The sequence below is a fragment of the Falco rusticolus genome, chromosome 10, assembly GCF_015220075.1.
Source record: "Falco rusticolus isolate bFalRus1 chromosome 10, bFalRus1.pri, whole genome shotgun sequence".
NCBI lineage: Eukaryota > Metazoa > Chordata > Aves > Falconiformes > Falconidae > Falco > Falco rusticolus.
Window position 1 is genome coordinate 22368859 of NC_051196.1, and position 15425 is coordinate 22384283.

Consider the following 15425-nt stretch of genomic DNA (forward strand, 5'->3'; position numbering starts at 1 on the left):
TCCCAGACTCCCTACTTTTACTAGCACAAGAGACAGGTTTATTGTAAAAAGAGTCCAGAATTTATCTGGGAGTGTTTAGAGAGCAGTCAGCAGCAAGCGTAGCCCCTTCAGCTGGGAAACGCATGGTTCTCCTACTTACCTGCATCCCATGGGAGACCACGCAGATCCTCTTCAGATCTCGGACACCCCACTCATCTGGCCACCTCTGATAGATCTCCTTCACTTTCTCAACCACTTGTATTATCTCAGAGGCATTGTGCCAAGAAATCATGGACATATCTCTTTCAGCCACGCCAGACACGTGGCAGAACACGAGCGGGTAGATTTCGGGATGGGGTGGGATGTTCCCGCTGGCTTGGATAGCATTGCCTTTGCCGATGTAGAAGTGCTTGGAGACAAACTCAATTATGCCTGCAGTGGAACGATAATTCTCGTTGAAGATGATCCTGCTTTTCATGGCCACTTCGTGCTTCTCTTTCTGGTAGAACTGAAAGAGTCGGTTTAACAGGGTGTGATCAGCAGATTGTCCATCCTCAACACAGAACAGCTTTGGGGTTATCTGCATGTGGTCCCCAGCAAGGACAATCCGGGTCTCAAAAGTGGCGTAGGAGAGTGGAACCAAAGCCTCGCACTCCAGCATCTGAGCAGCCTCATCGATCATGATGTGGGTGAAGTAACCAGGGGCAACTTTCAAGTTCTTGGATAACATGGAGGTGGTAATAATGATGCGGTGCCTGTCGATCTCCACCTGCGTGGGGTGGCGGAAGGAGCGCTGGTCTGGTGAGATGCAGCAGTACATCTGCGTGATGGAGTCCGTCAGGTTGATGGGACGGTCCGTGGATATAATCCTCAAGGGAACAGCCCACGGATGCCCGTTGGTTACGTAGTGATGGAAATACTCCCGGATATAGATGTCAGCAGCACTGGAAGGGAACAAAAGGGGAAACCATCAAGGAATTGTTAGTGCTGTTCCCAAATGCTATGACCATCATTCCAACGCACCATCTGATCACTCACCAGCCCGCACCCGAACTCTTCCCCAGCTTTGGCTGACAACACACTTGCCACAGGAGGTATTCACGTACGTGCAAAGACACCGGTGTTCATGCGGTGCCCGGTTCCAAGCCTGTTTTGAGGGTACGGTTTAAACAGGAGTTGATACTCGAGGCTAGGGCATGTCTTAATGCTCACATGGAAAAACGCAACGTGCCTAACAAAATCTGTGGCCCTGCTGCTCTCTAGGGCCAAGCCACCAGACCTCTCCTCCAACAGCTGACCACCCGCAGCCCAGGCAGGTGGCATGAGATCTGTAGAAGACGCCTCAGTGCAAGCAGACAGCCCGAAACAGGCCAGGATTAGCAGTCGCTCACTCATCTATTATACATTAAAAAACTAAGGCAGTAACAGCCTGCAGGATCGGATGTGGACACTCTTTTCAGTCTAACTGCTCTAATTTTAACAATCTTGTCCTGGTTTCTCTGAAGGCAGATTCAATGGCAGTCAGAGCAGATCTGCATTTCCTCTTCCCCAAACCCTCCCTGGAAAAGTAAAAAAATTGGCCTGTGTGCAGAGCATAATCATTTTGAAGGGCAAGCAGAGTGCAACACTACCCCAGCAAGGTCAGGCAATGGCTTTCTACTTCTGCCGGCACACAGTAAAGGCTGAAAGAACTGTCTCTCCAAGCCCACCCCCATTTTATAATGCTTTAAAATGCATATTTTTGCCTCTTTCCCAAAGACTTCCATGCATGCCAGGGTTCTTCCTAGCAGGATGTGCTAGAGCAGTTTCAGACATACCAAATAAAAATAATTTATTTAAACAAGTAATTGAAATGCATGCTAAGAAAAGGGCTGCTCAGCTCTGTCCCATGCACCCTGGCTCCCTCTCATCCCACCAGGCAAGTGATGGACCAGTTTGCTTGGACCCGGCCCACAGCTCTGGTGGCCTCTTCCCTCACCCCCTGCTAACCTGTTAGTGTGAGTGCAGATCAGCACCCGTGTTTTGGGCTGTCTGAGGATCTCCATGGTGGCCATGGCCAAGGTGAACGTCTTCCCGGTGCCGAAGGGCCCGTAGATGAGAAGAGGTGGGACCTGCCGGCTGGTGGTTGCCTGGCCCGTGATGAAGGAGATGGCTAGTTTCTGCTTGCTGTTCCCTTTCTGTGGTGATCCAAGAGAGTAGGGGACAGAGCAACTGGCAACATCTGGTAGGACCAGCTTCTCATCCAACAGGCGGTCCACAGCCTGATGCCACTGCCGGAACAGCAGCTGGTCGATTTGGAACTGGATCTCCACCTTGTGGGAGGTGTTTGGCTTGAATTTCAACTCTAAGCAGCATCTCTTTGGTATCTGTAGCCAGATGGTCTTCTCTGTGGTGGCTTTATGCTCCACACTAACCTCATATACCCGATTGTCTACAGGTGGGTCAAGTGCCAGGAAAGCGGTGGGCACAGACCTGCTCAGCAGATACCCCTCATCTGTGTCCGGCGAGAGGTTATAAGGGGTAGGCACTTCAGCAAACAGCTCACCAGAGAGGGCAAACTTCATCCCCACAGAGAGGCTTTGCAGCATGGGGGTCAGCATGATGAGGACCCGCAGGTTGAGTCTGAAAGGAGGAAACACCTAAATGAACCACAGAGAACTTGGCCCACCAGTTCATCAGCAACTGCCCCCCTCACTGCAGAGGGAGGATCACCACCGACACCCAGAGAGGGTCTGCTGGCCTCCTGAGCACACAGAAACTGTGCTTCTCGCTAATCCATGGCCACAGGACAAGACCCAGCCCTTCCCCTCCTATTGCTACAGAGCAAGCCACCCTTCTTGGCAGGTTTCCACTTCTCTGGGAAGGCGCCCCAGGACCCAGCCCAGAAGGGACGGAGGTTTCAGCAGCAGCATAGCCCCAAGGGTTAGCATGGTCCACAGCAAGGAGGAACCCCTCTGGATCCACACCTGGCACTTACTTGGCAACCAGGGCCTGTTCAGCTTCTTCCTCACGGAAAAGGAATCTGTGCATCCTCTCGCGATAGTTGAGGCGGGTGATGGGAACAGTGGCACCACCCTCACTTTGGTAGTCCAGCGCAAGAGCAGGAGGTTTGTACTTAGCCAGCAGAGCCATGTCTTCACCAGTCCTTGGCACGCTGGGAACAATGATCCGGTTACCTCTATCCCATCGCACAAAGTTGACGGGGCGGCTGCTCTCCCTGCTACTGGGGATGTGCTGGGGGGTCTCCCGCCGGCCCACCTTCACCTTGATCTTCTGCATGAGGACAGGGCGTTTGCCAAAGTCAAAGACCACCCACTGCTCGAAGATGCCCAGCGTGCAGCACTCCATGCAGACCTCCACCAGCGCGGCGGGTGGGGAGGAGGCCAGGGTGGCCACGTGCTCCCCCCGAATGTAGTGGAGGCCCCGGGAAAGCCCATTCCCCGAGAGGTAGAAGTTGACTCCAGGTTCCCGCTTCAGTAGCGCCACGTGCTGCAGAGGCATCTGCCAGTTGAGAGGAGAACAGGGATATGGTCAGGGCAGCCCACGGGAAGAGCCCAGCGGCTGACGAGGTCCTCCCAGCAGCATTTCCTACTGAAGGCTGCTGCAGGAACCGAATGCCATGCTGGATCTACAGCACCACTTGACATTCTCCTTAAAGGAGCTTATTTTTCATGCAACCCCACAGCAATTATTTTAAGGTCTTAAAGAATCCCAGGTTCCAGTTTTACAGCAACTGAGCCAGTCTGCTGCAGACGGGAAATCTCCTGTGTTGGTAAAGGACAATCAGACCCAGGTTCCTGCCCACAACACCCACAAAATACTGGGCAGGGAAGCAGCTGAATCTTGTTATTTGTGATGATATGTGGGAGGTGCTGAGAGCAGCCGGGTCCGCCCCAGCCCCACCGCACACGATGAGACAGGAGATGTGGTGGCTGCTCCCCTCGCGTACAGCCCCAGCTCGGGCACCACCTGAGCTGCTCCTCAATACCCAACACACACCCTCACTCAGACACCCCCACATCCCTGTCCTTACGCTCCTTGCAGAAATAATAATTAAAGAAACAAACAAAAAACCCCAAAGGACAGCAGGTGCTGCCAGCGGCTCACAGCCCCCCACAGCACAGAGCTGGGCTTACCTGGGAGTGGACCTTGAACTTCCAGCAGTATTTCATCTTCCTGTCCTCCGACTGCACGTGCAGGGGCTGCTTACACACAACTCTGACACCCTCAACGTGCTCAGCCATCTGCGGGGGAAGCAGAGGAGGAGCGGGACTGAAGGCAGCATCGCAGGGACACTCTGCAGAGCCCTGCACGGAGCCAGCTTCATCCTTTGCCTTTATGCTACATCCTCCCAAGAGGGGATGGTCAGTCAATCCCCATGCTCAGGCCTCACCCACCGCTCCTCAGTGTCCCCACGCAGCAGCCTTGGGAAATGAAAGGACCCGGCACAGCAGTGTGCTCAGGTAGCCTGAGCAGGGTCTCAAAAGGGGTGAGGGAAAGGGGGATGCAACATCCCTTTCTGCACCACCGTTAGAAAGGTGAGTGGTGGACCCTGTTCCCAAGCTCTTACCCGTGAGGTCTGTCGCGATGTGCCTGACCAACGCTCACCCACCCTGCCACCCGTGACTTACAATCAACACCTCGTTGGAGCACATCTGATACTCAGCGATGAGCCGGTCCTGGTACGACAAGAGCCCTTCCTTCAGCGCTTGCTTCTTTTTCTTCACAGCAACCTTCACCCTCTGGATCCACTCCTGCAGCTCCTCAGGGGAATGAGCCTTGGTGCAGCTGTTCCCCATCTCACACACCTCTGCTCTGTCAGGAGAGAGGTATCCCAGGTGCGACCCATGCCCGGCAGCTTGGGGGTCCACAGGGAGCTGGTGGCTGCCTGCTGCCCCTGCCCTCTCCCTCGCTGCACTGGGTGGACGCCTTACCTGCTACACAGCGAGAACTTGGTCAGCCCGAGCGGCGGCGTGCGGTGTACCCACTGGACAGAGCTGTCATCCGAGAGCATCTGCACGTGCTCCACGGAGGCGCAGTGGCTCTCGAAGCTCTCCTGCGAGCTGAAGGTCACCAGGCAGACCCGGCAGTAGAATTGCATCGGCGTGGGTGCCACCAGCTCGCCATTGGTGCTGCTGGTCCCCACGGCCGGCAGCAGGTCAGAGCGAACCAGGCCATGCTCCCTTTCGGCCTCCCAGATGGCCATCTCCACGTCGCTGTGTGCGTACCGGCAGCGCTGCGGGCCGTGCTTGCAGGGCTGGCCCTTGGAGACGAACCTGCAGTAGCTGAGGGTTGGCATGAACTCGGGAAGTGCCGGATGCAAGAGTACTGCTGCTTCCTCCGGCTGTCTGACACCACGTGCACCAGGAGGGGGTCCCAGGTCCGGTGGGACTGCAGAGCCGCCCCTGGCCGCCACTGAGATCCTGGGGGCAGCCAAAGAAGCAACCTTGCAGATCTCCTGGAACTGCCCCCCGAACTCGCTGGCGATCTCGCTGGCGGCGCTGGGCCGTGGGTGGTTGGTGGTGTGGCGGGGTGACCCTCCAGCTGCTCCTGCAGCACTGCTTGCCTTCAGCTGGCGCCGGCTCCAGCTGCTGCTCCCTCTCAAAGTTCCAGACTATGGCCTCCTCCGAGCTCCAGGCGAAGGTGCACTGGCTCTTGGTGCCTGCGCAGCCCAGCCCTCATGTGTAGTACCTGCAGACGGCGTAGCGGCCGGGTTGGGGAAGCCCGGCCGCCTGGACACCTTCCTCCAGGCTGAGCTCCGACGGCTGTGGCAGCGAGCCAGGATGGATCTCATACATGCACCTTGCTCCACCTCTCGCAGCTGGTAAGGTGATCTCGTTCTCCTTGATGCTGCACTTGGAGCAGACAGGCGCAGCTCCAGCTGCTGCTGGAGGCTGCCCAGCAGACACCGGCCGGCCGTTTGCCGCGGCATCCTCGGTGCTGGCTTGAGCGGAGCAAAATTAATGGCGGGAAGTTCCTACAAAGCGCTGTCAGGGGGAGGAGGTGCCATGGGGTGGCCGTGTCCTAGCTCACTACGTACCTGCCAGCCATTGGTGAGAGTTCACAAAGCCTGACAAAGAAACGAGGAACAAGCGACTTAGCAGGAAACATCAGCTGGTCCCTGGCTGGGCGCGTGCCGAGGCACCGGCACAGCCTGGCGCCACTCACCAGCAAGTGGCCAGAAGCCTCACTCAGCACCCACAGCCACCAGACACCCTTGCCCTCGGCACCCAAGTGCCTGGGCTCTGCCCTCACCCGCTCACCCAGTTCCATTCACCCGCCAGCCCAGGTCCCAGGGGTCCGTGTCCCGCAGGAGCAGCAGGGGCTCCCGGCAGGACTCGGCTCGGTCCCGCAGCCTGCAGCCCATCAGCATCCACCACCCAACCCAGGAGAGCCGGCTGCAGCAGCGGCTGCCCCAGAGGGCCTGGCACGGGCCCCACAGTGGCCACCGACCTCCTCGCAGATCACTGCCCCGGATGATTCAACTTCCTCCTCCAGCTGCCACGGCCTCCCCGCCTCGGTTAGCTCCTGCCAACTTTCTCTTTCTTTTTCCTGTTCCCTCCCCTGGGTCCAGCTGGGCAGCCCCACCGCTGCCCCATGCCGAGTGGGAAAACCCCAGCTCCAGCCCAGCCCCTTTCCCTCTGTGGCATGAAAGATTAATTGGAATTAATTAACAAAGCAACCACCCTCTTTGCTCCTCGGATGCGGCACCCAAGGCCGGGCGATGGGCATGCTGGAACAGGGACCTGCCAGCATCTCCAGCCAACGGCTCGGTAACACCCAGCCGGGAGAGCTCCGTGACTCACCTCCCCTGCCCTCCCCGGCCACCGGCTCACAGATTTGCCAGCAGTTTCCTGGGTAACCACAGCCCAGGAGGATCCCTGGGAATGATGCTGCAGGGTTTCATGGCTAGCCATGCGGCTGGGCCGACGGGGAGCGTGGTGGGGCAGATCCGTGGGCACGCGTGTGCTGCCAGGCAAAGCCACCAGCCTTGAGCCAAGCATCGCAGCCACGAAGGACCGGCTCTAGCAAAGCAGGGGAAGAGCAATATTTACTGCTGCAGTTTGGCAGACCACAGAGCAGTGGGACAAATTTTGCACTGCTTCTGCAGAAATACTTTTCATTTTTTAATTAACTCCTTTCCCCACCTCTGGGATAAACGGGGTGCTTGGTGCCAGAGGAGGTGGGCAGGGGGGTGCTGAAGCTGCTCCTTGGGCTGAAGCTCCAGGCAGCAAACGCTGAGCCAGGACCACAGGGGAAAGCAGCTGGAGCATTACTCACCCTCCCAGCTCACCATTAGTGAGCTCCTTGCATCCCATCCCCACGCCATAGCACCCACCCGCTGCCCAGCTAGGATGAAACAGCCTAATCCCACTTTGCCATGCATCAGGTAGGACACGCGCTCAGTGGATAAACACCAGCCCTGTTTATCTCTCAAGGTCTGGCAGTGAGCCTGGCGCTGGGCAGAAGTGCTAGTTTCTGTTTCAGTAAACCGCAAGACTCCGCGGTGGAGTCCCACGGCAGCGCTGACGCTGACTCTGCCATTATTCGGGTCACTGTGCCACACCGTCGGCTCTCCGCAGCGAGAGCTGAAACACCCCAACTTCTCTCTGCGCCTTTGCCTCCAAACCTTTGCTTGCAGCACTCCTGCGCTTGCAGCATGAGCTTATAGCCAGACGGGCAGCACGGCCCTGCCACAGCTCCGCCTGCGTTCCCTACAAACTGCCCAGAGCTACAGCACCTGCAGGGACCCCTGCGGTCCTGATCCGGCAGCATCACCTATGTGCTGCATCCTGCGCGTACCCAGGCCCAGCAGAGCTGCTGGACATGAACGCAGCACAAGGAAGAGCATCCCTTACCCAGACCTCTGCTGGGGCCAGTGGAGAGCCAGAGTATCCCCAGCCTCTGACTGCAAGAAGGTCACGGTCATTGGAAGAAAACCGTTTCTGCAGCCCAGACGCTGCACAGAGGTCGAGAGCTCTTTCTTTGCTCTGGGTCTGCCACAAAAAAAAAGGTTGGGGCCACCACAGAGGTTTTGGTGCTGCCTGACTGCCAACTGATGTAGAAAAAATGCTTCGCACTGAAATGAAATAACTGAAAAAACAATAAAAATATAGGAGAGCATCTATAAGCAATAAAAAGGCCGGAGGGGGAGTGGGGCGCTGTGTCTCCTGCCCAAGGGCACCAAGGGGTGCTCCGCTGATCCCCAGCAAGACAATGAAGGCTACACAGCACTGGCATGGGGCTGCAGACCCTGTGCCTGGGGGCTGCTCTCGCTGAGACCCCCCAGGGTCGTGAGCACCTGCAAAACCCCTGGCTGCTGGGAAAGGAGACAGCAGCGTGCGGAGCTGTGGTCTGCCCTGAGCATGGCTGCAGGAGGGGAAACCCCTGCAGAGGCAAATATCCCCCCTGCGCCAGCCTGGGGAGACTGTCCTTCTGCAAATCGCAATGCTAAGAGGGAGAATTCCTGCTTGGCTTTCCCTGGGAGGTCAGGAATCGGCTGCAGTTAAGTCGGAGCCCAGGGCAGAGGCACAGACTCCCACTGCTGCAGGCTCAGCTTGCTGCAGGAGCTCCCAGGGTCCGGCACAGCAGGTCCAGCAGTGGGAGGGCAGAAGCGGGGGGGGCAGGGGGGACAGCAGCAGCAAGGGGCCGGGGGTGCCAAGCTGCTGCTGAACCACAGCCAGCGGGAGCACCCAGAGAGGGACCCAAGGTCACGCTCAGCCTCCAGGAGCCTTTCAGCTCCTTTGAAGCTGGCCTAGTGGCACCGGGGCTTGTTCTGGGGCTGACATCTGCAGCCTTGGGAACACTTTGGTTTCCCTCCAATAACCGTTTCCCCTTCCTCCTTCTGGAAGGTTCCTCCTTGCGACAAGCCCTCCTGGGAAAGGCACTTGCATTCAGGACTTGTGCAACATCTGTGCAACGCTGTCACTGGTGAAAACTCCAAAACACCTCAGTAATGCACACAAGAGAGGATGAAATCTAATTGCTGGCACTCGGCTCCATGGAGCTGGAGCCGAGCTTCCCGGTGCTGGTACATCCACAGGCGCAGAGCCCAGAAGAGACACGGTCCTGTGACACGGACCCGCTCGGTTAAACGCTGTGAGAACTACCCACAGAGGCTGCACAGGACAGCTGGGCTGGGTCTGGTATTCCTGCCTAGGCAGACCATCCGGGTTTGAAAAAACTAAGAGGGAATATTCCACCTTTAAAGGGTCAATTCTCTTGCTGTTTATTTTTTTTAAGAAAGCCTTTGATTTTGAGCAAGCTGCCAGAACATGATCTGGGTCTGGAGGTGGGAGGGAAGAGGAAGGGGAAGTACAAACTCCTCTTAAAGTCCCCACACAGCACCAGCACTCAACCAAATTAAAGCCTTTTTCTCTCTACAACCATCTTATACCAGAAAAGAAAGAAAAAAAAAAAAAAAGGAAAAAGCTACGGGAGCTTTTGCAATCCGAGCCCGGGCGGGGGGAAGATGCAGGGCAGGAGGGAGCTTGGGGAGCTGTACGGCATGGTAGCTGTCCTGCCAATAAAACTCTCATGTCGACAGGGCAAAATCCAAGTGCCCAGAGGAAGGTGGGAGCTGAGTGAGAGCAGTATTTATCAGCAAGCCACAGACTGTGATTTGCAGGCTGAATTTTATACATTTTAAGAAAAAACAGTCTCCTTTAGACTCGTCCTGAAAAGCCCAGCCTGGCATTTGAAGCCACTTGCATCCCACTGATGGGCAAAACAAGTCAGTCTGGCAGACGGAGAAACCAGTTTATTGCGTGCCCAGCTCCACACCCACTCACCGCCCCAGCGGGGCGAGTATCTGCCTCCCCCGGTGGCACGGACCCTCGGGAGACACCGACATGGACACAGGCACCCACTGCCCAGCCCCGGCCCAGCCCAAACCGTGCCATCGCCTCGTTGGCGGCATTTCCTCCGTGCTCAGGAAGACACTTCGGGTCAGGGCCGGGCCACACTATGTCCGAGCATCATCCCCCGGCAGGCGCCTCGTGGGGCTGCGCTGACGCCAGGGATAATCACATTTCCCTGGAATGGCGAGTCGAAGCAAGGCGGTGGCAGAAAAACACTCATCATGCCTCCGCGGCCGAGTCCTGCTGTGCTGCACCTCTGTGCCATCCCAGCCTACCGGAAAGTGGCCTTCTTCACAGGTCTTGCCGCAATTAATTATTGACAGGAGATTAGGCAATATGCTATGCTGGAGTAAGCCAAGTGCCCCTCGATCAGAGCAAGCAACATGGGTCAGAGTGCTGGGACAGCCCTCTGTGGGGATGGGGACAGGCCACCGGCACACCCGGGGGACTGTGCTCCTTGGGCGACCGCAGCCCCCACCCCAGTTATCGGTCCTGGCTGGGCACCAGACCTGGGCACCTGGGGAGTTTTTCCTCTCCTGACTGCGAGCGGCTGGAGCAGCGGTGTGAGACCAGCACAGCACCCTGAGCCACCCGCGAGTGAACGGCACAGCTGGGTTGGCTGGAAGGGTTTGGCACCGTTGGAAAAGGAGCTTCACCGCGGATGCTGTCCTGTGCCACCCCATTGCCTCTGGTTATCGTCCCGGCTGCACCAAAACCGCACCCCCTCCGGTACTTCCTTCTTGAACAAAACCAACCTCAGAAATTCTTGGGGCTCCTCCTTTCCACAGTCTTTTTCAACAAAACAGTTCATTCCAAGTCCCACCCAGAGAGCTGGCATGGCTCTGCCAGCCTGGCCGCTGCCAAGCACCAGCCACAGCACCGCTGCCACCCCAGCTTGCATGCAACCCCCAGGCACCTGCACCCCCAGCTATTGCATTTGCTTTACCCAACTATCCAAAGTTGCCTGGCAGCTCCCAGACCACATCCCCGGCGCAGAGAGGGGCGACCTGCAGGGGTGGCTCACCACCAGCAGCACCCCGCACCCCTGCCAGCCCCGGGCTCTGCACCCCAACACCCGCATCCTGACATCACCTCCCACACCCGCCGCCAAAATCCAGCGCGGGCAGGGATGCTGCGGGCAGGGATGCTGCGGGCCGGGATGCTGCGGGCCGGGGCAGGAGCAGACGGGAGAGCTGAGCACCCCACACCGTGCAGCACCCTAAAGAACGCTGCAAGGCTAATGGGAGCACCCCGCGCCCTGCAGCCCCCCAGGGGGCTCCGCAGCCCCCTCCCCGCTCCCGGACCCCTCCGCCCCGCTCTCACCGCTGCCGGGGGCGTCCCGGGGACTCGCTGCCAGCGGCGGTTTCGTTTCTGGGGCCTCCCCGCATTCAAACCGGGGCCGGACTTCGCGGAAATTGCATCACGGCGGCCCCGCCCCGCCCGCCCGCTGGCAACCGGGGGGAGCCGGCAACCGGCACCGGGAGGGGGGGGGGGGGGGGGGGGGGGGGGGGGGGGGGGGGGGGGGGCGTGGCAGCCGGCATCGGGGAGCAGCGCTCCACGCAGCCAACTAGAGGGGCGATACCCGGGGTACCAGCTCCCCCAAAGTCCCACTCTCCAGCAGCGGGGACGAGATCCTCCTGCCCACCTCCGCCAAGCCCCCCCCGGTTCCCCCCAGGGCGGAGGGGATGCTGCCGCGGGTGCTGCCCGGGATGCTGCGAGGATGCTGCCGGGAGTGCTGCCGGGGATGCTGCCCGGGATGCTGCGGGGGGTGCTGCCGGGATGCTGCCCGGGGTGCTGCCGGGGCCGACAGCCGCTGCTCACCTGAGGAGGGGTCGGGGCTTTCCCGCACTCAGCCTCTGTCCAGAGCCCGGTACCGGCCGGCGCCGGGGAATGAATGAAGCGAATGCTGGAGCGGCCCAGCGGCAGCCCTGGTGCCCAGCCCGGCCAGCCCCCCCCTCCCCGCCCGACGGCCCCGCTTAAAAAGGGCGTCTGGGAGGGGCAAAGCCCGCAGGTTTCCTTTCGGTTCAGCAGCACCAGTTTCGTTTTCCATTCTTTTCCGGGCCTGAGAGCACCCAACTGCAGAAAGGTCAACCTCGAGCCAAATAGAAATAACCAACCACCACCCCAAACCCAAACAAACCCAACGTCCCCCCCGCCCCCCGCCCTCCCAGCAGCTCTGAGGCCAGCCGAGTCGCATTTGCAAATGACATTGTACCAGGCAGCAGCACCTACACCCTGGGTAGCAAGAACCTGCACCTTGGTTTGCAGGCACATGTCACAGCTCAAAGCACCATCCCCTGATACTCAGCACCCGAGGCCTGGGGGCTCCTCAGCCCCCCAGCATCACCCCTTCCCAGCTCACCCAGCCAAACCCGCAGCAGCTCAGCACAGCCCCAGCGCAGCACAAAGCAACATCCTCCCCACGCACGGTTTGGTGCTGCTGTGAATTTGAGGGTGATAGACACAGATAACCAGCAGCCTGAGACCCCCCCAAAACACAGGCATCCAACCAAAGGGCCCAGGAGGTTCCTCTAATGCCCACCAGAGCACAGGGGCTGTGGCAGCGCATTGTCTCACCAGCCTGGACACGACGCTTCAGAAAGCACCAAGCTACAGCGCGGATGCTGTGCTTGACACAGCGATGTGGCCAGGCCCCCGCCTTCCCACTTAATAAAATTATCTTCATGCCAGCAGCCAGCTGCAAGCCCTGGAAAGCAACCAGGCAAAACATAACGCACCTCCAACCACGAGCGACTCTAGAAGATTGCAGGCACTGGAGGCAAAGTTCCCGGGCTGACAGCAACACTGTTAAATCCCTCTGTTGACGGATGGGCACATGGTGCTTGGTGATACTGCGCGGCTGCCCTGACATGAACCAGCATCAGCGAGGGAAGTAAAAGCTCATCCTTGAAAGAAGTGGGAAGAGGAAACAACGAGGAGCTGAGAGGCAGCCCGTGGGGCATTGCTGGCAGCAGGAGCAGGGAGGAAGGAGGGGCAGGGACTGGGTTCTGGCATGTTTGTCAACACTGAAGGAAGGAGCAAGAGGAACCATTTGTTTTGTCATTTTTTTACCCATCGGATACCTCGGGGGGAGCCCCCACCCTGCTCCCATCCAGCAGCACCCAGGGAGCCCCGAGTGCTTTCACACCAGGGAGGGGTGTGGGGCAGCCCAGGCCTGTGGGTGCTGGATGGACCCTGCTGGAGCAGTGGGTGGCCATGGGAGCTGGCTGAACCCGCCTGGTCTGTGTCCCAAAGGCCCTGTCACTGCCAGACGCGTGGGCACGGCCACAGCTGCAGGGTCACACTGCTCTGCTCTGTGCCTTGTCACAGGGGCAAGTGGGTGGCTCAGCCTTGCAGCCCCAGATGGCCCCACAGAGCTCCTGCGATTGGCTTCCCTGCACAGGAAGGATCTTCCCAGCCTTTGCCTTGCAGCTGCCTGGGGAACCATTAGCAGGCCGGGCAGCGTGGGGGCCCCATCCCTGCCCAGGAAAGGAGTGGTCCCTTCCCCTGTGAAGATGCAGCCCTGGAGCCAAGTGAGGCCAAAGGGCTCCAGAAGGCAGCGGTTCTGGTCCCCAGCTCTGGCATGGAGCAAGTGCAGGCGCACGGATGTGCAACAGCATCCTTGGTTTGCGTTGCCCGCGGGCAGAAGCAGCCCTCTCCACAGCCCTTGCTCTGAACCACAGCAAATGACTCTGTCATAGCCCAGGCAGCATCAACCAGCAGTGAAAACCAGAAACAAAACACCCCCGAACAACCCCCCAGACGCCAGACCCCGAACGGAGCGTGCCAGGCTCTCCCTGGCAGAGCAGCTGGGGCGCCGGCGCGTCACCCTGGTTTACGGGTGGGATATTGCGGGTGGGATATTTGGAGGTTTCACTGATTTTACAGGTGGGACATTTTCCCTACAGCTCCAGGAGAAAACAGCTTTCACTATCTTCTCTGAAGCTTCTCCCCCTGCTCAGCACGCATGAAAAAGTGGTAGAAACAGAGGAGAAAGCCAGGGAGAAGCCGGGCGCTCCTGGGACTTGGTCCCCGGGCAGCAGAGCCGAGGAAGCCGCAGCGGCAGCTGGAGCAGGGAGGAGGTGAAGCTGCGTCACCGCATCAGCTGCGTCAGGTGGGAAGAGCCAAATCCCAGGATCTGCTGATTTTAAGACAAACACACACCCAGCTGGAAGCCCCGAGTTTCGGTTTCCGTTCCTGCGGCGGCGACGTGACCAACAGCCATGGAGGGGTTTCCCCCCAAAGTCATCACTGCTGCTCCGGGGGTGTGTGCTGCTGCAGCCCCCCCAGCCCCGGGCACGCTGCCTTTTGTGCACTGCACAACTGCCTGAGGATGGGCTGGGACCCGGGAGGGCCTTCACACGACGATGCTGGAGCATCTCCTGCCCTGGTAACACCCCTAACCAGCCCAGAGCAACCCGGCGGCTGAGGAACTGGGTTTCTCGCAGCCTCCTGCTCCCTGGCAGCAGCGCAGGCAGCGCAGGAGTGCAGGCAGCGCTTGCAGGACCACGGCATGGCTCTGTTTGCAACGCTGCCGGTTGGATGTGGGTCTTTCCCAAATGCTGCAGGCTGCTCCCGCAGATGCCTGGAGGAGAAAACACAAACAGCATTGCTTCCATCATCACACAGTCTGAAGAAAAACAGTGACTTGGTATGAGTCACCTGCGTCCCTTATGTAATTTGCCTCTGGATATGAGTCTTCCACACCCGGCTGGAGCAGAGCAGCCCTGCACTCCCCACGGGACGCTGACCGGCCTTGTACCAGGGAGGAAAGGGGAGCACGACTGAGCACCCGAGGGGGCCCTGGGAAGGCAGCTGCCGGCAGCACCGGGCTGGCAGGGTGGGCATTGGGGAGCCCCAGCCCTGCTGCAGGGACCCCAGGTGGGTTGACCCATTGGGATTCACCCTGATGCTCCAGTTGCAGGGTGCATAACACCCGCTGCAGCCCTGGGAGCCCACCCCAGCTCCATGGCAGCACTCAGCCCCCGAGCGCAGCCTCGCTGGTGGGGCGCAGATCTTGGGGTCTCCCCAGTGCTGAGCCTCAGACCTCGGTGCTGCTGTCAGTGCCTCTGGTCTGCAGGTGGGACACGCTCCCCATGAGTGACGCGTTACCAGCACTGCTGAAACCCGGGCTGAAGAGCCAGGACACAAGTCACCACACACACCACAGGACCTTCCCCCTGGCCAGGGTGTCTTGCGCAAGCCCCAACGGCCGCGTCCTTGTTGCATCCAGCCCAAAGCCAGTTATCCACACACCAACTGATCTGTTCCCAGCTTGCTGCAGATGACTTACCTTTGCTTTTCCTTCTCAAGCCTCAGCCCCAGCCCTACCATGAGTCACCGACAACCCTGCAAGAGCAAGGAAGCACCACGGCACGCTTGGGAGTGGCACAGCCCCCCAGGAGCAGAGCACACTGCCAGGGCATCCCAGAGCATCACAGCCAGTCTCTCCAGGGAGACGGGGCTGTACTGCCAGCATCTCCCTGCCGAGCTGCCCCAAATGCTGCTGCAAAGGGAGGGGAGGATTGCACCAGCCAAAATCTGCCTGCAGAGATTTTATTGCTTGGGGAGCTGTTTACTTCCCTA

At 59.1% G+C, this 15425-nt stretch overlaps 1 protein-coding gene across 3 annotated transcripts in view; it reads right to left on the reverse strand.

The window, feature by feature from the left end:
• The window catches only part of HELZ2 (helicase with zinc finger 2), a 26659-nt gene extending 15409 nt beyond the window's left edge, over positions 1–11250 (reverse strand). For 2 of the 3 annotated variants that reach the window (XM_037402385.1, XM_037402384.1), the window contains exons 1-6: positions 4914–5300; positions 4611–4794; positions 4116–4223; positions 2957–3480; positions 1969–2601; positions 140–923 (exon numbers count right to left, since the gene is read on the reverse strand). In XM_037402385.1, coding sequence (XP_037258282.1) covers positions 140–923; positions 1969–2601; positions 2957–3480; positions 4116–4223; positions 4611–4794; positions 4914–5278 — 2598 coding nt within the window. In that variant the 5' untranslated portion in view covers positions 5279–5300. Of the gene's footprint in view, positions 1–139; positions 924–1968; positions 2602–2956; positions 3481–4115; positions 4224–4610; positions 4795–4913; positions 6050–11162 lie in introns of those variants that run through there. The other variant, XM_037402383.1, reaches the window with a different exon arrangement.
• Between the last annotated feature and the right edge of the window lie 4175 nt (positions 11251–15425).